The sequence below is a fragment of the Delphinus delphis genome, chromosome 12 (genome assembly GCF_949987515.2).
Source record: "Delphinus delphis chromosome 12, mDelDel1.2, whole genome shotgun sequence".
Taxonomy (NCBI): domain Eukaryota; kingdom Metazoa; phylum Chordata; class Mammalia; order Artiodactyla; family Delphinidae; genus Delphinus; species Delphinus delphis.
In genome coordinates this window covers 3,166,604-3,190,216 of record NC_082694.2, presented here as the reverse complement: position 1 = coordinate 3,190,216, position 23,613 = coordinate 3,166,604, and the positions used below count along the sequence as shown (strand labels likewise).

The 23,613-nt window shown below is 52.4% G+C and overlaps 1 protein-coding gene across 2 annotated transcripts in view; it reads right to left on the bottom strand.

The window, feature by feature from the left end:
* The window catches only part of UXS1 (UDP-glucuronate decarboxylase 1), a 73,997-nt gene extending 50,959 nt beyond the window's left edge, over positions 1 to 23,038 (bottom strand). Inside the window, exons 1-4 of one of the 2 annotated variants that reach the window (XM_060027202.1) lie at positions 22,884 to 23,038; positions 6,608 to 6,635; positions 5,287 to 5,350; positions 4,198 to 4,241 (exon numbers count right to left, since the gene is read on the bottom strand). In XM_060027202.1, coding sequence (XP_059883185.1) covers positions 4,198 to 4,241; positions 5,287 to 5,350; positions 6,608 to 6,635; positions 22,884 to 22,977 — 230 coding nt within the window. In that variant the 5' untranslated portion in view covers positions 22,978 to 23,038. The remainder of the gene's footprint in view (positions 1 to 4,197; positions 4,242 to 5,286; positions 5,351 to 6,607; positions 6,636 to 22,883) is intronic. The other variant, XM_060027203.1, reaches the window with a different exon arrangement.
* Between the last annotated feature and the right edge of the window lie 575 nt (positions 23,039 to 23,613).

The window sequence follows — 23,613 nt, the reverse complement described above, 5'->3', positions numbered from 1 at the left end:
CTACTACAAGAGACAAAGAAGGACACTACATAATGTTCAAGGAATCAATCCAGGAAGATATAACAATTGTAAATATTTATGCACCCAACACAGAAGCACCTCAATACATAAGGCAAATGTTAACAGCCATAAAAGGGGAAATCAACACTAACACAATCATAGTAGGGGACTTTAACACCCCACTTTCACCAATGGACAGATCATCCAAAATGAAAATAAATAAGGAAATACAAGCTTCAATTAATTGATATTTATAGGACATTCCATCCAAAAACAACAGAATACACTTTCTTCTCAAGTGCTCATGAAACATTCCCCAGGACAGACCATATCTTGGGTCACAAATCAAGCCTTGGTAAATTTAAGAAAACTGAAATCGTATCAAGTATCTTTTCTGACCACAATGCTATTAGCTAGATATCAATTACAGGAAAAAGAACTGTAAAAAATGCAAACACATGGAGGCTAAACATTACGCTACTAAATAACCAAGAAATCACTGAGGAGGAAATCAAAAAAATACCTAGAGACAAATGACAATGAAAACATGATGATGCAAAACCTATGGGATGCAGCAAAAGCAGTTCTAACAGGGAAGTTTATAGCAAACAATCCTACCACAAGAAATAAGAAAAATCTCAAATAAACAACCTAACCTTACACCTAAAGCAATTAAGAAAAACCAAAAAACCCCAAAAAAGTTAGCAGAAGGAAAGAAATCAAAGATCAGATCAGAAATAAATGAAAAAGAAATGAGGGAAATAGCAAAGATCAATAAAAACTAAAAGCTGGTTCTCTGAGAAGATAAACAAAATTGATAAACCATTAGCCAGACTCATCAAGAAAAAAAGGGAGAAAACTCAAATCAATAGAATTAGAAATGAAAAAGGAGAAGTAACAACTGACACTGCAGAAATACCAAGGATCATGAGAGATTACTACAAGCAACTATATGCTGATAAAATGGACAACCTGGAAGAAATGGACAAATTCTTAGAAAAACACAACCTCCTGAGACAGAACCAGGAAGAAATACAAAATACAAACAGACCAATCACAGCACTGAAACAGAAACTGTGATTAAAAATCTGCCAACAAACAAAAGTCCAGGACCAGATGGCTTCACAGGCGAATTCTATCAAACATTTAGAGAAAAGCTAACGCCTATCCTTCTCAAACTCTTCCAAAATATTGCAGAGGGAGGAACACTCCCAAACTCATTCTACGAGGCCACCATCACTCTGATACCCAAACCAGACAAAGATGTCAGAAAGAAAACTACAGGCCAACATCACTGATGAATATAGATGCAAAAATCCTCAACAAAATACTAGCAAACAGAATTTAACAGCACATTAAAAGGATCATACACCATGATCAAGTGGGGTTTATCCCAGGAATGCAAGGATTCTTTAATATACGCAAATCAATGTGTTACACCATATTAACAAATTGAAGGATAAAAACCATATGATCATCTCAACAGATGCAGAAAAAGCTTGACAAAATTCAACACTCATTTATGATAAAACTCTCCAGAAAGTGGGCATAGAGGGAACTTACCTCAACATAATAAAGGCCATATATGACAAACCCACAGCCAACATCATCCTCAATGGTGAAAAACTGAAACCATTTCCTCTAAGATCAGGAACAATGCAAGGCTGTCCACTCTCACCACTCTTATTCAACATAGTTTTGGAAGTTTTAGCCACAGCACTCAGAGAAGAAAAGGAAATAAAAGGAATACAAATCGGAAAAGAAGTAAAACTGTCACTGTTTGCAGATGACATCATACTATACACAGAGAATCCTAAAGATGCTACCAGAAAAGTACTAGAGCTAATCAATGAATTTGGTAAAGTAGCAGGATACAAAATTAATGCACAGAAATCTCTTGCATTCCTATACACTAATGATGAAAAATCTGAAAGAGAAATGAAGGAAGCACTCTTATTTACCACTGCAACAAAAAGAATAAAATATCTAGGAATAAACCTACCTAAGGAGACAAAAGACCTGTATTCAGAAAACTATAAGACACTGGTGAAAGAAATTAAAGATGATACCAACAGAGGGAGAGATATACCATGTTCTTGGATTGGAAGAATCAACATTGTGAGAATGACTCTACTACCCAAAGCAGTCTACAGATTCAATGCAATCCCTATCAAACTACCACTGGCATTTTTCACAGAACTAGAACAAAAAATTTCGCAATTTGTATGGAAACACAAAAGACCCCGAATAGCCAAAGCAATCCTGAGAAAGAAAAATGGAGCTGGAGGAATCAGTCTCCCAGAATTCAGACTATACTACAAAGCTACAGTAATCAAGACAGTATGGTACTGGCACAAAAACAAATACAGCTCAATGGAACAGGACAGAAAGGCCGGAGATAAACTCATGCACATATGGTCACCTTATCTTTGATAAAGGAGGCAAGAGTATATAACAGAGAAAAGACAGACACTTCAACAAATGGTGCTGAGAAAACTGGACAGCTACATGCAAAAGAATGAAATTAGAACAATTCCTAACACCATACACAAAAATAAACTCAAAATGGATTAAAGACCTAAATGTAAGGCCAGACACTATAAAACTCTTAGAGGAAAACATAGGCAGAACACTCTATGACATAAATAACAGCAAGATCTTTTTTGATCCACCTCCTAGAGTAATGTAAATAAAAACAACAATAAACAAATGGGACCTAATGAAACTTAAAAGCTTTTGCACAGGGGCTTCCCTGGTGGCGCAGTGATTGAGAGTCCGCCTGCCGATGCAGGGGACACGGGTTCGTGCCCCGGTCCGGGAAGATCCCACATGCCGCAGAGGGGCTAGGCCCGTGAGCCATGGCTGCTGAGCCTGTGTGTCCGGAGCCTGTGCTCTGCAACGGGAGAGGCCACGACAGTGAGAGGCCCGTGTACTGCAAAAAAAAAAAAAAAAAAAAAAAAAACCCAATCCAAAAATGGGCAGAAGACCTAAATAGACATTTCTCCGAAGAAGACATACAGATTGCCAACACACACATGAAAGGATGCTCAACATCACTAATCATTAGAGAAATGCAAATCAAAAGTACAGTGTGGTATCACCTCACACCTGTCAGAATGGCCATCATCAAAAAATCTACAAATAATAAATGCGGGAGAGAGTGTGGAGAAAAGGGAACCCTCCTGCACTGTTGATGAGAATGTAAATTGATACAGCCACTATAGAGAACAGTATGGAGGTTCCTTAAAAAACTAAAAATAGAACTACCATGTGACCCAGCAATCCCAATACGGAGCACATACCCTGAGAAAACCATCAAAGAGTCACATACCACAATGTTCACTGCAGCACTATTTACAGTAGCCAAGACATGCAAGCAACTGTCCATCAACAGATGAATGGATAAAGAAGATGTGGCACGTATATACGATGGAATATTATTCAGCCATAAAAAGAAACGAAATTGAGTTATTTGTAGTGAGGTGGATGGACCTAGAGTCTGTCATACAGAGTGAAGTAAGTCAGAAAGAGAAAAACAAATACCGTACACTAACACATATATATGGAATCTAAAAAAAAAATGGTTCTGATGAATCTAGGGGCAGGACAGGAATAAAGGACAAAGGCAAGGGGAAGGGTAAGCTGGGACGAAGTGAGAGAGTGGCATGGACATATATATACTACCAAATGTGAAACAGCTAGCTAGTGGGAAGCAGCCGCATAGCACAGGGAGGTCAGCTCAGTGCTTTGCGACCACCTAGAAGGGATAGGGGTGGGGATAGGGATAGGGATAGGGAAGGTGGCAGGGAGACGCAAGAGGGAGGAGATATGGGGATATACGTATGCATGTAGCTAATTCACTGTTATACAGCAAAAACACAACATTGTAAAGCAATTATACTCCAATAAAGATGTTAAAAAAATCATTTAAATATTTTTTTTTTTCTGGAGAGAGCCCATAGCTTTCATCAGAAATACTTTTTAATGAGCAAAGGAAAAAAAGATTTAAAAACACTGCAACCGAATTTTAGAGTAAAAATTGACGTTCTCGTGGAAAAGTCCCTGTCTTGAAAGTGCCTTGTATCTTTGAAATTACAGAGTTAATCACTCAGGTGAGATGAACTGACATTAGATATTGACCTTCTAAGGTCAGTAAGATATAAGTATTTTCTTAGACAAAAGAAAAAGTACACATACCTTTTTTCCAAATCTCTGATTTTCTCTCTTAGTGGTTCAACGATCTAAAACGAAAATAACCAGTATCAATTTTCAAGCAGAAACCCAGTCCTCCACCACGTTCACCCACTCTGATGTTCCAGAGGGACAGGACGTGATGTGAAACAGATTTTAATTCCTTCTACGATTCACCTCCAACTTGAGGTTAAGTAAGACCCCGTGACTCACAATCCTAGAATCGAGATACTGAACTGCGTGTTGGAATCTCTCGCTCCAGAGATGCCTAAGCCCTCAGGACATTCACCTTTTTCCTTCCCGACCTCACGGGCAAAGTCAAAGGGGGTTCAGGCTCGTGAAAACAGGTGATCACCACCCCCACTTCTCTTCAGGTGAGAGAGAGGACGCCCGGGGGCTGCCCCCGGTGTGCCGCCTGCCATCAGCACAGCGCCTGCGTCGCAGGCCGTGCGTCCACTGCATTCGCGGGCCAGGGCCGGGGCTGCACAGGACGGCCGGTATGTGGCTCCAAGTCACCGTGAGCAGCCCCCAGCGCTCCCGCAGCCCAGATTACAACGGTCTGTCTGCACCGACGCTGGACTAAAACACGAGCAATTATTTTAACCAGAAGGTGTGACGTGGGCTAGAGTTGCCGGCTTTCAGTGAGGCAGGCCGCAGCCTCCCCTCCGCTCGTGCGCCCGCCCTGCTCTGTGTGTCCCCGGGTCCTCGCAAACGAGCCGGGTCGTGTTTCCTGCTGGCACCTGCTCAGGTGAGTGGAGGGTGGCCCCTGCCCCCATCCCTGGTGAAGGTCCTCACTGCCGTTCCTCTAAGGAAGCCTGGAAAGGCTCCCCTGAAAAGTCACGTAAGAGCTTAAATCCATCTTGCCTGGAGGGCAGATTTAACACACTGCACCTTAACAAATGGACAAATGCCGACACAGGTGCGGCCACAGCCTAACAAAGTCCTTCTTAAATGAGGGAATGATTTCCTGCGAGACGGTTTCAGAATCACAGGTCGGCATCAAGCGGCCACGATAAAGATACCAGCGCAAGCAAAGGGACTGAAGTGGACCAATGAGCAGGAAAAGGAGGGGCAAAGTCTGGAAAAGAGACTAACCTCTTCAATCCTGCTTTCAATCTTGAGTTCACCATTTTCCTGGATGGACCTGTTGAGTAGAAAACTACAAAACTGAGACCAGGAAGACTTTGTGACTCCCAGGTGTATTTCTGAACAAACCACCGCAACACAGGCCAAAGGGTGCACGTCGCCCCCTCCTCCCCAGGAACCCATCCCGGGCACCAACCCCCCAGGATGGCGGGGGAGGAGGGGGCTGGGGGTAGCCCCTCAGTGCCGTACCCCAGGCTCACCACCACCTGACGGGGCGCTTCTGTTAAACTAAGACCATCTCACTTTCACATTCCACCCAACACGGGATTGTAAATTAGAGGCAGGAAGCGTGTCTATAGGGAGTACAAGTTTCTCTGCTGGGCTTTCCTGGGATTTAATGCAAAATGGAGTTTTTCCAAGTGCAAAGACAGAGCTCCTTTAATGGGGCCTGAGCAGCCCTCCAGCCACACACAGGGGCCTCTGTCAGGAGACACACACCAGCCCCGGCGGGAGGAATTGGGTCAACACGGCCCCAGCCGCCCTGCAAACCCCACTGGACGTGAAGAGCCCGGTGGGGGCAGAGCGACCCTCCCCGGCTGCCCGCAGCTGCGCTGACTTCCCAAGCCTGCTGCCGCCGCAGTGCGACTGCCGCTCTGACAGTCACACCAAGAAGTACAAAGTGGAGGGGGTTTTTCTTTAAATGTAAAACTGTACTCACGGCACCAAATCTGTTTTTACAATAATGCTTATGACTTTCGCTGATTTTTTTTTTTTTTTTTTTTAAGAATACTGACACAAGGATTTGACTTTTACAAGTGTCCCTCATGCTCTGCTGAGCAACACAAATAATGCTCACTCAGGCCAGAAGGTCCCCGGGCCCTCCCGCCCCGGGACGGACAGTGGGCTCAAGCATCCACTGGTCTGCTCCTGGGGGTGAGGGCAGCCTCGGTTTCCCTAAGAGGCTTTGGAAAGGTGCCCCTGAGTGCTTTGCTCAAGCCGCCCAGAAATGCCATTTACATTTCAGGAGCCTGAAAGCTCAGGTCCGCCCTCTTCTGTCTACAAGGCCAGGAAGGCCGGAGGCGGGCACCAAGGTGCCGCCACGGCTGCCCCGAGATTCACCGTCACATCTGAGCTGGACTTGGGTCAGCGTGATAACCAGCTGCGTCCTCCGGAACACCCCAGGACAGAAGACGCGCTGGACGTGTGAACACCAAGCTCAGTTCCGCTTTTACATCGTCCTCAATCAGCCCATGACGTCACGGTGTACATGCAACAATGAAATGTATCCTCTCAACCCAAACGTAACAGCCGAGTTATTAAAAACAATTACCTCATGTTAACCAAGTTGCCCCAAATAGCTGTAAGAGAAAGAGAAAGGAGCAGTCAATATTTAAGTTCACAACATTCAAGGACTCCAACTAATACAATATTAACTTTTAACCAATATCTTAAAGTTGCCTATGAAAACTATAGCTCACGAAGACAATAAAATGCACACTTTCAAAATAATAAGTCCTGGGACTTCCCTGGCGGTCCAGCGGTCAGGACTCCGTGCTTCCATTGCAGGGGGTGCAGGTTCGATCCCTGGTCGGGGCACTAAGACCCTGCATGCTGCACGGTGCAGCCGGTAATACATACATACGTACCTACATAAATAAAATAGTGAGTGCGACTAAACATCAGCGAAAAGGTGACCCTATATACCCCTGACGCTGGCATAACCTTCTGGGGCCTGGAGTGCCACGGTGCACGTGCTTTGATACGCAGTACGTCCCCAGCCTTTGAGGAAGAGCCGGTCACGGGAATCAAAGACCTGCAAGAATCAAAGAGATCCCAGGGCCCAGTCCAACCCCTCCCCTCCAACGTCGATGAGACCGAGACTCAGAGAAGTAGAGGATGGCCTGACCCTGTGGCCGTCCTCTCTCTCAGCCCTCACCCAGCTCCCCTACATCACAGCCTCGTCTGCTGGGCCACCTCCCTGACGGCAGACAGCTGAGTAACTGCGTCTAAACCAGTCCGGCTGCCGCAGTGGATTTCACCAGGGGTGACTTTACAGACACACTAGACCACGACACGCACTTGAAGTTACTGACCAGAGTGTACCTCACAGAGACGCCCACAGAGAACGGTGTCGCTAAGGCTCTGTCCACATGCCGACACGGCCCCACGTGAGCACTCCCCCAGGGATGCGCCCCTCCCGAGGCCAGGAGCACTCGGGTGCTGCCAGACGCTGGGGAAAGCAGGGAGCAAACACACACACACCCTGGAGTCCGGGGCCGGCAATCCTGGGAGCTTGGGAAGGCCCTGAGGTGAGGGGCGACACTAGGCATGTTCTCACTGCACCTGCTGATACCCAGCAGGGGGGCTGATTAACGTTCACTGCAGAGTTCTCAGTGTCCAAAATCATGCTCCTTGCAAGAGAGCCCCGTTGTGAACAAGGGGCATGATGAAACCATAGCAGCACAGCCCTCTTCCAATACAAGAGGAAACTATGATCGAAAAGATAATAAATAAGTAGAAAGTGGCAAGTAAGCAAGAAATGGGAGAAATTAAAATGGAGCTGTACTATATTCGTTACTCATTATAAAACAAAGAATGTTTATGCCTTTGGACCATGGGATCCTACTTTTGAGGATTATCCTCAGGAAATAAGTGTACACACAAGAAAGCGGCCTTCACAAGTCACAGCCTTATTTATAATTAAGAGTAAACCAAAATACATTACAGTTGGGGAACTATTATATAAATTATGATATAGCCATTCACGTGATGAAATCATAAAGTCATTAAATATGACTGTAACAATTATCAAAAAAGATAAGCGATAACAGGTGTTGGTGAGGGTGCGGAGAAAAGGGAACCCTGGTTCACTCACTGTTGGTGGGAATGTAAACTGGTGCAGCCGCTACGGAAAACGGTGCAGAGGTTCCTCAAAAAATTAAAAACAGAACTACCACCCGATCCAGCAATTCCACTCCAGGCTATTTATCCAAAGGCAATGAGAACACTAATTCCGAAGGATACATGTACCTCTATGTTCACTGCGGCACTATTCACAACAGCCAGGATACAGACGTCAGGTGAGCGTCCACTGACGGATGAATGGGTAAAGAAGATATGGTGTATATACACAAGGGAATATGATTCAGCCACGAAAAGACGGAGATCTTGCCATGTGCGGCAACGTTGCTGGATCCTCAAGGCATTACACCAAGTGAATGTCAGAGAAAAACAAATACCGTAGGATCTCACTTACACATAGACTCTAAAAACAAACAACAAAAACCCAAGCTCACAGGTACAGAGAACAGATCAGCGGTTGCCAGACGTGGGAGGTGGGAGGTGAGGGATGGGTGGTGTGAAATGGGATTAAAATAAGTCCTGGGGATGTCGTGTACAGCATGTGACTGTAGTTAACAACACTGTCCGAAGTATTTGAAGGAAGCTGCTAAGACAGTGAGTCTTCCAGGATCTCATCACACACGCACACAAATCTGTAACTGTGGGGCTTCCCTGGTGGTGCAGTGGTTGAGAGTCCGCCTGCCGATGCAGGGGACACAGGTTCGTGCCCCGGTCTGGGAAGATCCCACATGCCGCGGAGCGGCTGCGCCCGTGAGCCATGGCCGCTGAGCCTGCGCGTCCGGAGCCTGTGCTCCATAACCCGAGAGGCCACAGCGGTGAGAGGTCCGCGTACCGCAAAAAAAAAAAAAAAAAAATCTAACTGTGTGGTGATGGATGTTAAGTAAACTTATGGTGATCATTTCCCAACACACACAGGCACACTGAATCATCACATGTACACCTGAAACTAATAAAACGTTATATATCAATTACATCTCAATAAAAATATGGCAACGAAACCATGCTGCAACCTGATAATGCAGGTGTGACGGCCCCAGACGAGAAAATATATCTGCTACTAAAAATTACACAGAAAAAAAAAAGACTGTCTGAAGACGCCAAAATACTGAGTTCAAATGCTGACTATTTTTTCCTTGTATCTATGTGCTTACCTTGCTTTGTAAAAAGGAGGGAAAAGGTTCTTGAGCCCCTGCTAAGCTGCATGCCCCCTGTCCCCGGTCTCTATCTGGGTCACTGCTCACCTGGGATGCCAGGTGCCCGTGAACCAGGAGGTGCAGACCCTGCGACACTTGTCCTCACTGTGGACCTGAAATGAGTACCTTGTCTCATTCTGGCTTTAGGATTAGCTCCTCATCAAAACAGCCCGGAAGCGTCCCCCTCTCTCTGTGCCAGGGAACTAACTGCGCCTGAGATGACCCAGGCCCTAAGGTGCCTTCCGAGTGGTGACAGCCTTTTGACCGTCTTCCCAAATCATCCCGCGGTTATTAGTTTATTCCGTTTTCTCCTTCTCAACCTCTTCCTGAATCTCTTTAAAATGTCTATTTTGGAGACATTTCTCAGTCCTCCTGCAGTCACCTAGACCACCTGAGAGCAGGTAAGGCTGCCCTCCCCGTCCCGGGAAGTAGACACACAGGTCTCCCGAGTCATCCCCCCGGCCCCAGCAGGGCTCTGCTTCTTCGTCTCCCTCAGGAAGCGCGGGCGGCCCGGGATCTGCCGGGGAAGACGCGCACCTCAGGAGCTTCGCCGCCCTTTACAGACGGATAATGCGGACCGTGGGCAGGAAATGCCCCTTCGCGGCACCTGGACACGTGCCCTCCTCCCCAGCTGCTCTTCCCCGCCCACCCCAGGGCTTCGTGACCCACCCCCCCACCATCGGACCCCCTTGCAGCCCCTGCTCCCGCAGGACTCCGCACCTCCTCACCACTTCAGCTGCCTTTACAGGGTCTCCGGGCACCTCGCCGGGGCACTCCATTCTCGGGACAGCGCCCCCCCCCCCCGCAGGGTACGCTGTGGCCCCCCGTGTGGCCGTGGTGACCACGGCACACCTCTTTTTAACTGGCGGCTTAGGGCGGGTCTCCCTGCAAGAGCAGGAGTGTCCTTATTCACTCAAAACACCAAGCACGGGCAGGCCAGGCACCAAAACCAGCCAAACGGAGGTCAGGGAATGCTCTTCCTTTCTCACAAACATCACTTGCTTAGTCCTTTTTATCTTCAGAAGCAGAGCCGCCTTCTGGGCTCAGCAGGAGATGGATGCCCTGGGAGGAGAAGGGCAGCAGAGGTCCCTGGGGAGGGAAGACGAGGCTGCAGCTCAGGGTGGGCCTCGGGGGCTGTGTTCCTGACAAGCTCCCCCGAGGATTCTGCCCATGAACTGAAGGCGAGCACCACTGCTTCCCCTTAGGTAGCTGGGCCCTGGTTAGCAGGTGACCAGCATCACTCAGCGTGGTGAAGGCAGCAGGGTTTCAGCACCAGAGGAAGCAGGGGTGTGAGGGGCAGACGGGCAGGGGAGAAGCGAGCTGAAAGCAGAGGACAGGGCGTCAGGATGGGCTGGGAGGTCAGGGCGGGTGTGACACGGGTTTGTCACAGGCTAAGAGCTGGGGGGCGGCTGCGGGAGGGATAACGGCTGGGACAAACGCACTCTCGCCTCCCTCTCCATCCCACAGTGACGGGGAGAGGTGTCTAACGGGGGGCAGGAACAGACCCTGAACAGACCCGGCCTGGGTCTCAGGACAAGGACAAGGTGGCTCAGGGACTCGGTGGCGCTGGAATGACGCCAGGGCCCTTGCAGGGTCCTTCCGGGCTCACCATTTCCAAGCCCAAGGTCACGCTGTCACTCCCACGTCACAGCTGAAGACCAGAGCCAAGAGGAGCACCTGTGACTTGTCAGGTCACCCCACAGCCGTGTGACAGGGCCATGCGGGGGCCTCCTTCCCAGGCCTGCATAGCCCGTCTAGGGCCCGGGCTCATCCCCACTCCCACGGAGACAGGCGCCTTGTTTTCCCCAAACCGGCTGCTAAGCTCATTCCCCCCAGACGCCCGTGGGACACGTGATCAAACCCAAACTGAGCACGGAGACCTCGTGAAACTCTCAGGGCCACGCAGCCCACTGACCGAGAAAGATGCTCCACCTGCGCAGGTAAGAAACGCTTCATCCAGAGGCGGATTCACAATGGAAACCCGTACCCCCCAGGCTCCTGGGCTCATCCGAACCACGCACCGTCTGTGGAGAAAGTTCCAGGACGCTGCAGTGCGGGCGCCTTCCCCCGGCCGCCCCTGCTCCTCTCGGGTCCCGAGACAGGGCTCAGCAGAGGCCAGGCCCAGCCGTCTGCTGCACTCCGCAGCGTCAGCGTGATGTTCAGAGAGCGAGACCCTCCCTGGTGCCACAGGTGACACATCCCATCAGAGGAGGGGTCCTGGCCCTCCCCACAGTCTGGGCAGCCGGTCAGAACCAGCGTGCATGTGGGCCTCGGTTGCTGGAAACACCGGATCCTGCAGCCCAGGGCCAGCCGGCAGGACCGCGACCACCCGAGGGCAGACAGGTCACCCACGGGGGCTCCAACAACCACGCCGGCCGAGCTGTCCTCAGGGGCAGACTTGCCAGCCGAGTCTCCGGGAAGGGGACCCTCCAGCCCCGCTGTGTGAGTCCCAACCGTCAGGCTAGACGCCACCAGAGAACAGACTCTGCTTTTCAAATTCCCACCCCACAGACCCATGAGGGTGGTGAAACAGCCGCTGCTCTGTGCAAGTCCTGAAGGGGTCGGTCACGCAGCGGAACAACCAGAACCAGAGCACAGGCAGGTGCTTTAATCTCCCATCGACCCAGGATCCGGGCAAAGTTCCTCCCGCCTGGGCAGAAAGGGTGGCTGAGGTCCCAGGGGTCCCCATCCCTGTCACGCAGGCTGCCTGCCTTGTGTGATCACAGCATCAAACGCGCCCAGGAAAGAGGAGCCCTGATCACCTCCCACGAACGCTCACAACTCCGGCCCCCGAGGAACAGATACAGACCCTGCGGTGGCTCAACTGAAGGCCTTCAAAGCAGACAAGGACACGCATCCTAAACCGATCAGAGGGTTCAAATCACAAGATACTATTCTGTTTAAAATTCTCCAGATAAGGCAGGGGGCTGTCAGAGGAGGAAGCTTCCCCGCCTCCAGGTCTCCCTAAAACCATCAGGTGGCTAAGGGTCAGGCAGCATCACACACGAAGGGCAGCAGCCACGGAATGGGGAGCCCTCCTGCCCCCCGACCCGAGGGGAGCTGGCCTGGAACCCTGCCCCCCCGGCCCCCCGACCCGAGGAGAGCTGGCCCGGAACCCTGCCCCGCCAGCCGGACCTGCGTTCATGCCAGCGGTTACACAGAATGGAAGCTGCCCGGATGAGGCGGTCTGGGGAGCCCCGGCAGGCTGGCGACTGGCGTCCTTCCCAGGCCACGCGCAGAGGCCCTGCGCCAGCCCTGCTTCCCTCCCGAGACACCTCCTCCAGGACGGCCTCCGGGACGAGCCCCAGCACAAGCCCTCCAGCTCCCCACCCCGCAGCCTCCAGAGTCCCAGCTGGCGGGTCCCCAAATGCGGCACAGAACACCTAAGTGACTCACACCTCCCCAGAGACTTTCCTAAGAAAGCTGCCCCAACATTTCCATGGGAAAAATCTTATGCCCCAAAGTGGTTAAAAACGCAAGAACGTGTGGGCGTTGTAGGTAACATCAGTCCCTTTAGAAAGTCTTTACATGTAAAAAGGTCACTTATTAACTGAGATGAGAGACTTAGTAGAATCCATTTCTGCTTGTTCACACTAGACACACGTTTAAAACTTCATGCAGGTGTATTTACGCATAAGACAGTCTGAGAAACACAAGGAAGGCCTTTCTAGGCTCTGGTATCACTGCAATTTCCACAGCCCGCAGGGAGAAAGTCTGAAATAAGTTCCCTAAGGTCTGCAGGGGAGCCGAAGTGTTAGGTCCGTCCAGGTCCGTCCAGGTAGGGCAGCACCACACTTGCAAAGTGCAGGCTGACCCATGAGATCCCCAAGCCGGTCAGGCAGTAGAGACCCCAAACTCAACTGTCATCTCGAGGACTCCCGCTGTTGGAGGAGCCCGGAGAGGGGACAGCGCCCAGCCCCCGGGACCCTCGAGGTAGACAGGGCAGAGGCTCATTCGGACCAGAGCTACACAGCGTTTCCCCGGAAGCCCGTCGGAAATGCAGATTCTCAGGCCCCGGCAGGGCTCCCCAATCAGAAACTCAGGGGGTGGGGAGCCACCGGGGTTGAACAAGTGCTCCGGCCGATCTCCCCGCAAGCTGAGAGCCCACCTCTGTTCCCCTCCCTGCTCAAGGCCTCCGAAGGCTCCGTGTTCTAAGACAACCGTTAAACAACTTCTTTACAAAACAGACTCTCAGACATACAAAATAAACTTAGTTACCAAAGGGGGAAGAGGGGAGGGATAAATTAGGAGTTTGGGATGAACATATACACGCTACTGTATACAAAATCGGTAACCAACAAGGACCTACCACATAGCACAGGGGACTATATTCGATATCTTGTAATAACCCACAATGGAAAAGAATCTGAAAAGGATATACTTATACGTATAACTGAATCACTTTGCTGTACACCTGAAACTAACACAATACTGTAAATCAACTGTACTTCAATATAAAATAAAAATTAAACTAAAAAACCAAACCGATGTCACAAGAGCCCTGCCGCCTCTCCCTCTGTGATGGGCACAGCTCTGGGCGCCCCTCCCCCCAGGTGGCCGGCAGACCCTCGCGCTCCTGCCCCAGCGAGTCCCTCGAGCCCACGGCCCCGGTCCGGCCCCCTCGTCAGGCTCCGGCCAGCGCAGGCCCCGCGTGGCTGCGCTTCCGTGTCTGCCCTCCCACGTGACACTCCTACCTTCTCTCCAGGTGACTCGTCCCCGTCCTGCCCCTGCTCCGGATTCCAAGTCTCCACATCACTCCCATCGCCCCCTCCGGTGATCGCGCCCCACGCGTATTACACGTACTGTATTATGTTCATCCCACACAAAGGCAGGAAACGGAAGACGAGGAAGGGAGACGTGCATGCACACACGGAAGTTCCAGCGTGCGGAGTTCTGCGGGGTGCCCCCCTCAAAGCCAGTCCCACGGGACACCCCGCCCGCCCCCCGCCCCCCAGGGCTCCGTCCCCGCAGCAGGGCTCCCCCCGCCCCACCAGGCTCACACCTGCCAGCCCACGCCCGGCAGGCAGGAGTCCAGGGAGGGTGCAGAGCTGCGAGCGACACCCAGCCACAGGCCCGGGGGGGCAACACAGGCGGCGCTTAGCCCCGAGTCTGAACATCTGGGGCAGGTGGATCACATCCTGGCTCCTCAGCTGCACGGCTCTCCTCCAACAGCAGCTCCTCTCGCTGAAGGGTTCCCACCCGGGCAGATCTCCAGCCTTGCCTCCTGGCCCCGAGGGCCCCCAGTCCCTGCACCTGTCACCTCCGCCCTGGGCTCCGGGGTCCAACCCCGTGCACCTCTCCACCCGCTGACCCCCGGGCCTCCAGGGCGCCGCGCCCCTCACAGCCCAGGCCCCTCACCTCCCTCCAAACACCTGGACCACGTTCTTAAGAACCACATGGGGAAATGGAAAAATCGTCCTAAGATCTGTTTCCACCCCCAGAACACAGCTGACCCCAGGGTGCGGGGTTTCCACACCACCAACCAGCGCTCCGGCCCCCTGGACGCCAACGAGCTGCCCTGAGCGCAGACCCCGCAGGTGAGGGGCTCAGGCCCACAGGACGGCACACTTCACCACCACCAGGCCCGGGGCCACCTGTGCTTCTCACAACCAACTGGCTGCAAGTCAGGGCTCCACGACCCCCTCCTTGGGTTTGATAATTTGCTAGAAAGACTCACAGGACTCAGAGAGACAGTCTCTTTACGACAGCCGGTTTATCAGGAAGGACGCAGCTCAGGAACAGACGAATAGATACTCTCAGAGGGACCAGAGCCTCCACGGCCTCTCCAGGCAGCACCCTCCCAGCTCCTCACCCACCGAGGAGCGCGCCACACCTCACTGTTGACGACTTTTTACAAAGCTTCCGGAGGTGGCGGGGTGAGGCTGACAGTGACCTGCCCCGTTCCAAGCCAATCTAGGGCCCACCCTGAGTCACCCCCAAGCAAAAACTCAGGGTGATCAAAAGGGGCATCTTAGGAACAACAGAAGACACCCCTATGGCTCAGAAAACCCCAACGGTTTTAGGAGCTCTGCGCCAGGAACGGGGACCAAGACCACAGATATCTTCCTGGGAACCACTCGAGGCACGAGAAAACAGCTGCAGCTTACCTCACAGAGGACAATTAACACCCCCGATGTGTTAAGAGCTCTTAAAAATGAGGGGAAAGATGACCAAAAACTCAACAGAAAAATGGGCAAAAGCTGAACAGTTCTCGGAAAAAGATACATTAGCATCCTTTAACCCTTGGAAAGATGCTTGACGTCACTCCTAGGAAGAGGATGCACACTAAAGGAGACACCACTTCTGCCTGGTGAGCTGTCCACAAGCTCTGACGGGGGTGTTCTGGGGCATGGCTCGGGGGACCACACGCACAAGCTTACTCGCGGCAGCAGTGTTTCCAAGAGCAGAGTGTCTGAAACAAGGAAAACGCCTTGCTCAGGAGCCTGGCCACGGAGAATGCAGGGCACACACACAGGAGAGATACACAGAGCAAAGGTGAGCTCCGCACGCCGATACCAGAGCCTTCCAGGGAATACTGTGCAGGAAAGGAAAAGAGGGCGAACCGTCCATGTGATTCACTACCTTCTGGTAACGATGAGTAGCAGGTGTGTATATACACACAGCCTAATGCCTGGATTTGCAGAAAGAAACCAACGATGCATAAAATGGACTAATGACAGTGGGAAGAGGGTGGAGGCCAGGGATTGCAGCAAGACACGTCTGCACATAGCTTTTTATTCAGTTTGACCTCTGAACCATGGAAATGGCTTACACACTTTAACAATCAGAAAGAAAAGAGAAATCCTAAAATAAACGGAGCACAAACAGAAAAATAAACCTGACTTGTATCAGGCATAGAAAAACATGTTTCATGGAGCTTTTCAACACAATAACTGTACACCCTGAGTGAGACAGATTCTAAGGACAAAAAGAACTACAGAGAAATTCTGAATTTTCTTAAGCTTGTCGTTGGTACTGGAAACGAGGCAATGATTCTGAAACCGGCATGGCTGGCAGTAGAGAGCAAATGAGTTTTTCCTGATGTCAGAAACAATATTTTCATAGTGGGAGGGAGGAAATAGCAATATGGGAAGTGGGCAGGGGAGGAAGAACCCCGTTATGATTTAAACTGGGGGCCTCGGCATAAACTCACAACTGGAAAGAATTCGCACCTGTCCTGGCTCTGTCCACTGCGAACGCTGGAAGCAAGGACACCTCGGTGAGTGCTCAGACCCTGAGTTCTAACCCATACTCTCCACTGAGAGGAAGCAGGGCTCCTTGTAGAAATGGCTGATTCCAGGTTTGGGGCACAGAAAACACAAGATGAGCCTGGAGCATCTGGAGATCAAGGAAGTGCTCAAAGATAGAGCCTCTAGTCCATAGTGACTTTAAAAAAAAAAAAGAGGGGCATAAATTAATGGTGGTCCTCAAAATATGTTCACATCCTAATTCCGAGAACCTGGGAAACTGACCTTACTTGGAAAAAGGGTCTTAGCAGGTGTAATCAAGGATCTTGAGACCAAAAGACCACCTTAGATTATCCAGCTGAGCCCTCGAACCCGTGACCAGTGACCTTATAAGGATGGAGGGACCTGACAGACAGCAGGGAAGGGGCCACGGGACCAGCACCGGGAATGAAGCACCCGCAGCCTGAAGGCGCCTTGAGGGGACCACGGCGGCCCTGCCGACACCTCGACTTCTGACTCCAGCCCCCAGAATCGTGGGAGAATCAATTTCCCTTGTTTTAAAGCCGCCTAGTTCCTAGCAATTTATTACAGCAGCCCCCAGAAAGCGGAAGGAGGGAAGGAGGGAAGGAGGGAAGGAGGGAAGGAGGGAAGGAGGGAAGGAGGGAAGGAGGGAAGGAGGGAAGGAGGGAAGGAGGGAAGGAGGGAAGGAGGGAAGGAGGGAAGGAGGGAAGGAGGGAAGGGGCAGGCCTCGGTCCCTCTGTCCGCAAGAACGCCAGTTAATAAACAGAGGAGGATTTACAGGATTAGGAAGTTGCCGCTTTTGTGATCCCAACATAAAACCGATCCAGGCGAGGACTGGTAATGGATGCTGAGCGCGCTGGCTTGCAAGTCTCCGAGATCCCCTGGCTGGGTCCTGGGAACGTGGATCCCAGCAGTCAAGTGGCTGGCAGCCAGCCCCTCCCGGCATCAAACTCAGCACTGGTAGTGGACAAGCCTGATGTGATGCAAATCGACCAGCGTTATCATAAAAATATTTACCTGAATTTAATCCTGAGGAAACAATCAGGTAAGTCCAGAAGGTTGGACGTTTCTAAAGGACAACCAGCCTGTGCTTTTAAAAGGTAAATGTCATGAAAAAACAAGAGTTAGAGGCATAACAGCGATGTGTAAACCCTGACGGGATCCTAGATTAAAAAAAAAAGCAGAAAAGGCTATAAGGACATTTATGGTACCATGGGGGCGGGCGGAGGGAATTCAAATATGGACTGCATATCAGATGATACTATTTATTGTTAATTTTTAGACTATGATAATGGTGATCAGATTACATAGAAAATGCAGATCTTAGGAGACACGTGAAGTATTTAAACACGAAGTATTACGATGTCTACAACTTTCAAATATTTCAACAAAGAAACATATGTAAAAATGAAAAGAATGAGCAAATGAGGGGGAAAAAAGAACTGGCATATGTAGGCCGAGGGTTATTTAGGTGCTTGCTGAATTATTTTTTCAATACGATAGAAATCAGGTGTGGAAATTCTTACAGTAGATGTCGAGGGTCAAAACAATTTCCAGGTTGCCCCTCCCGGCCACCAAGAAGGTGGGGGGAGATTCTAGGCTCCTATTTCTGGGCCTGGGGGGACCCTGGGAACTTGCGGTAACAAGCGTAGTGACCCCTGGGCTCAGGGGAATCTGGAAGCACCACTTACACAAGTTCACCTGTTTTCCCCCTTTTTCCCCTCTTTTCCCCCAGGAGTCCACTGGCATCACCAGCACCTGTCTGCTTAGTGACTTAACGATCGCCAATTACGCAGGGCTAATCAGACCAAGGGGAAAACTGCTCACAGAACTCCCAGCTCAGAGAAGCTTGACGTCTGTTATCACACGTGCAGAGCTAACACATGTAAAACATGCTCGCATGTGGTTTTCAGGGCTGATTTAGCATCTTTTTGGTGGAATAACAGGGACAGGATAGGAAAGCACCACAAATACGGTGCCCTCCCAACAAAACCCAGGGCACACCCAAACCTAAGTGAGCGCTGTTACTGTCACAACTCGCGTTTTCCAGAGCTGAAGGAGTGCCTCTGAAACGTCAGAAAGCAAGCTTCACCTTTGTTCTGCTGTTTCGGGTATAAACCAGGGTGCACAGGGGGATGGGGACAAGCGCTTTCGGGAGGGGAAGAAGAATGAAGCGGGCAGAGGAACCAAGAGACGGGGAGCGGGGGCGGGTCGCGCAGAGGAGGCTGGAGAAGGGCCCTGCCCGCTGCACCCCGCCGGCTCCAGCCCCGCCCGGTCCGTCTCTGCAGAGGGGAGGGCAGAGGGTCTGCGGCACGGGGCCCCGTCAGCCGGGGGACGATCAGGGTACGACTCAGCCCCGCAGCCCTGCCCCGGGTCCCTGGGATGCCCGGGAGAGCCGGCACCGCCGCCCGGAGGATGCTGAACGCTCCACCAACCAGTGAGGCAGCTGAGGTCCATGGGGCAGCCCGGGGGGGGCCCCCCACCTGCCCAGGATCGATCGTGCAAACAGAGCAGACGGCCCAGCGTCCCGGGAAAGCCTCCAAGGAGAAAGGAAGCCACCGGAGGAAGAGACTCTCCAGGGGAAGAAAAGTGAGCAAACGACCACCGTTCAGAGGAGACCCTGACACAAAGACCACACTCTAGTTTTTTAAATTCGGGGAGAAAGAGAACGCTCCTAAACAAAAAATGATAGCAAACATAAATGTTCTCACTAAAAGAGTTAGACGACAAAATTTCCAAAAAGTAGGACCAAAGTCTACAATGACAGAAGAGACGAAAGGAAGAGGAGCAGACCAGGCCACCGCACCCCCGCAGGGTACCGCTCCAAAGGACAGTTCGGAAGGTTCCCAGAACCGCAGAGCGAGGCTCCTGGGCGGCCAGGCTTGGAAGCACCCGGCACGTGCGCACACGTCACCAGCCGGGCGCGCATCCCTGGGCGGGCGGGTACGCAGGTGCCCCGACCCCCCTGCGGCACAGAGGCCTCACTCTGGGAGGGGCTCCACATGCCGAGCACAGCAGTCCTGAAGGAGGCCAGTTATCAACCGCACGTCCACAAATGCACACTCGGGGCACACCCGAGTGCGGAGGGGCCGAGCCGAGGTGTGCCGTGGAGGATGGCGCCAGGGGCAGGAAAAGGGCAGGGCCTGGGATCTCCCGGGAGAAACCAAGTCACAGAGAGACGGGAGCCGGCTTGAGCCTCGGCACCAGGACCCGGAAGGGATGGAGCCTCACCACCCACCTGTCAATTAAATGTGAAGACAAAGACACGGCCAACGCCTGCCAATGCTCCTCCCGTGACCTCCAGCTGAAATGAGGCGGTGGCCGTCGGGGGGACAGGATCTCCAGGCCAACGGGGCTGAGGGGCTGAGGCCAGGGACACGAGGTCCGAAGGCCCCTCCTCAGGGAGCTCGAGAGGCTGCTCAGCATCTTGGGGGAGAAAGACATGAGCGACAAAGCTTGCAGTCCAACAAGTATAGGGCCTGAGAGTGGAGTCATTAGCTCCGGGAAAAAAAAAGCGGAGTTCACAGGGCTCAGGTGAACAACATTTAGTCATGCGCGTAAACACTAAGTGCTCAGGTGAACAACATGTAGTCATGCGCGTAAACACTAAGTGCTCAGGTGAACAACATGTAGTCATGCGCGTAAACACTAAGTGCTGAGCTACTTAAAATCACACCGCACCTGCGTGGGTCGGTGGGGGAAAGGAGAATAAACAATCTTCCAAAGAAGAAAGCCACTAGGTAGTATCTAGAATTCTACGCACAAGGACAAACACCAAAATCCTCGGCTCAAAGAAGTGAAGTGCTTGCCTCTGGGTAGAGGAAAACAGTGCCTGGGGACACCAACAAACCCGGCAAAGGCTATTTGACTTTTTAAACTCTAGCCTGTCAAAAACACTAAAAGTAATTCCAGCTGAGTCTCTGCCTAGGGATCTACCTAGCAGGTTGGCATGACTTTCAGACCTCTAGGCTCTTCTGAGGGGCTAACAGCACTGATCTAAGTGCTACAAGGGCTGAAATCCCCATTACCGAAAAGAAAACACATGCATGGAGAAGAACCTCAGTGCAGTGCAAGCTGGCCCACACTCAGCCCCTGGGCCTGAAGAATTATGTGCGAGCAAGGAGGCTGGACCCGCACGGGCACAAGAGCATTTCCAGAAGGCGCTGTGTGTCATCTGGGAGCAGGGGCGTTTTCTCAAACAAAAGGGAAAGATTATTAACAAGGAGAGCAGAGACTGGACGTCACAGGCATCATGGCTCACGGACACCTTCAACGTCCTCGGACGCCGTCAGTCGGGAGCCACAATGTCATGCTTTTCCCTGCGAAGTGCCCGGGACTTACCAACCCGGCTTGTTACCAGCACTGCCTCCACCCTAGTCTAAAACCTCACAGCTAAATTCCCCCGCGTCGGGAGCTGGCACGAGGCCTCCGCCAGGCCTGCCTGCTCCAACCCGCCTGCCAGGGCAGCCTCATAGCTGCTTCGTGTCCATACTCCAGCCACACCGCAGTTCTCCACATTCTGAGGACACGCCCTGCTCTTGGCTGCCACAGGACCTCTGCACATGCTGCTCCTGGGGAACCCACCCCCCCGCCGCCTGCCTAGTCACTCCTACACGCACTTCACTTACCAGCACAAGCCCCTGTGCATTCCCTCCCTTCCTTCCTACCTGTTCGTAATTTAACCCTCATTTGGGTGAACATCTAATTCGTGGCCAACTCAACTCACCTGCTTAGGCCACAGGTTCTAAAGTGGCGTCCCCGGACCACACCAACAGCATCTGAGGTGAAGCTATTAGAAATGCAAATGGCTGGGCCACACCCCAGACCTACTGAATGAGAAACTTGAGGGGGGGGGGTGGCAACCTGTGTTCTGAAAACTCTCCAGGTGACTCTGACACACAGAGGAGTCTGAGAAACACTGCCCAGGTGTTTTGCACTCCTTGGGGTCCCCTGGGACTAAGAGACAAGCAGCAATAAGGGCTGGACAGGCAAAGGTATGGGCTCAGGAGAATTTCCTGGTCTACAGAACTGTGAATGACATCCCACAACCCCCTACCTTCAGAAGACCCAAAATCCACAGGGAGCTTCCTGCACACCTGGGTTCTCGCCCCAGCTCCCCGGCAAGCCGGGCTCTGGTCTTGGTCTCCATAGGTTATCATCTGTGTGGTCATCAGTAAATCTGCCTGATTTCTCTTAGCCTTAACAGACTCACCTCTAGAATGGGAATAACGATAGTACCTATTTCCTAGGATTGTTGAAATAGTTACAGGAGACAATGAAACAGGCTCACGCACCTATGGGGAAGCTCGCAGCCAATTTAGATACAATTACTGTCCTAACCACAGTCAGACAACTTCAAGCGGTCTTTCCCCTGGGTTCTCGGCTGTCTCACTCAAGACTGACACACGCTTCAGACTAGCTCTTCCTCCTTCGAAGACTACTCCCAACTAACTGCCCCCAGCTGGGCTGCAGCAGACAGGCTGGGTCTCAATCACCCGTATCGTCCTGGAGCTCAACTGAAATCACTTTGCCGAGCCTCCCTCACCTCGGGAGTCAGATCTTGGTAACTCAACAGGTGAGCAGGTGTTTCGTTTCAGCGTGTATCACTCCCGTGGCTAGGATTCAAACGAGCTCACCTGGTCCAATTTTGGTACTTGGGGAAGTATTAATAACAGCAATGAAAATACATTCCCATCGAAATTTTTTTTTTAAAGGGACAGCTTCTGCCTCTAAGAAGCCACAGGGTCTACCCTCTGCCTGAAAAGTGCCCCTCCTGCCCTAGGTCCGGCAGCCGCGGTGAGTGATGACGGGAGAACCACACGAGAAGCGGCGCCGGGATCCCCAGCGCTGCGCCTCCGTGCTGGGCCGACCGGCACCCGCACCCTCCTTTCCTGGGCGAAGAGACCCCTGGGCATCCGAACACCTAGGCGCCAGGAGCCCGGGCGCGGACACCTGGGCGGGGGCACCCCCGGGCGTCCAGAAACCTGGGCGCCAAGACCCCGGGCGCGGGGACCCCCGAGCGTCGGACCCCTGGGCTCGGCCGCGGGCCGGCGGGGTCCGGCGACACTGGGCTCCCCTGCAGCCAAACGCGGAGTAATTTTCCGAAGAGCAGGCAGCCGGCGCGGGGTCTCTGCCGGGCGACAGCATTCGCACCCCCTAGTCCAGCCCGGCGACGCGGCACGCCCGGGAACCGCTGCCCGCAGCCCCGCGGGCGGCGGGGCAGCCGGGCCGAGGGTCCGCGCCTCCTGTCCGGCCGGCGGCCGCGCGCGCAGAGCGGGAGGGAGGGAGGGAGAGAGAGAGAGAGAGCAGGCCGCGGGCGGGAAGGAATAGCCGGCGCACTCACAGGCCACGTAGGCGAGCAGCGCGATGCCCAGCAGCAGCTTCATCCTCCTGCGGCTGACGGCGGACGCGAGGCGCAGGAGCGCCTGGCTCAGCATCCCGGGCCGCGCGCTGCGGCCGCTGGGCTACTTGAGCGGCTGAGGCGGGGGCGGCCCGAAGGCCCCGCCCCGCGCCCGCTTCCTGCCGGCGGGGCCCGCGCGCATGCGCCACGCCCGCCACGCCCCGCCCCGCAGGCGCAGTGCGGCGGCCCCGGCGGGCGGCGAGTGCGCGTGCGCGGTCCCAAGCGCTACTCGTGGGCCGCCGTGGGCGGCGTGCTTCAGACCCCAATCCGAGCGCTCGGGGCGGACTCGGGGATGGGCAGGTGTTTGGAGTTCTTTACCGCTTCCCTCTGAAAGCTGACTGTTCTCTCGGCTTCTGTAGCTGGAATAGTGGCAGCGACAACGATTAGTCCCCTAAACACCGATGAAGTCCAGACCCCGTGCCTTTTTCCTTCTGATCAGCTGGAACATCTTTCTTTTAAAATTAAGGAGTTTACATGCAGCTCAATATCAAAAAAACAACTCAATCCAAAAATGGGCAGAACACCTAAACAGACATTTCTCCAAAGAAGACGTGCAGATGGCCAACAAACACATGGAAGGATGTTCAACATCACTAATCATTAGAGAAATGCAAATCCAAACTACAGTGAGGTATCACCTCACACCGGTCAGAATGGCCATCAACAAAAAATC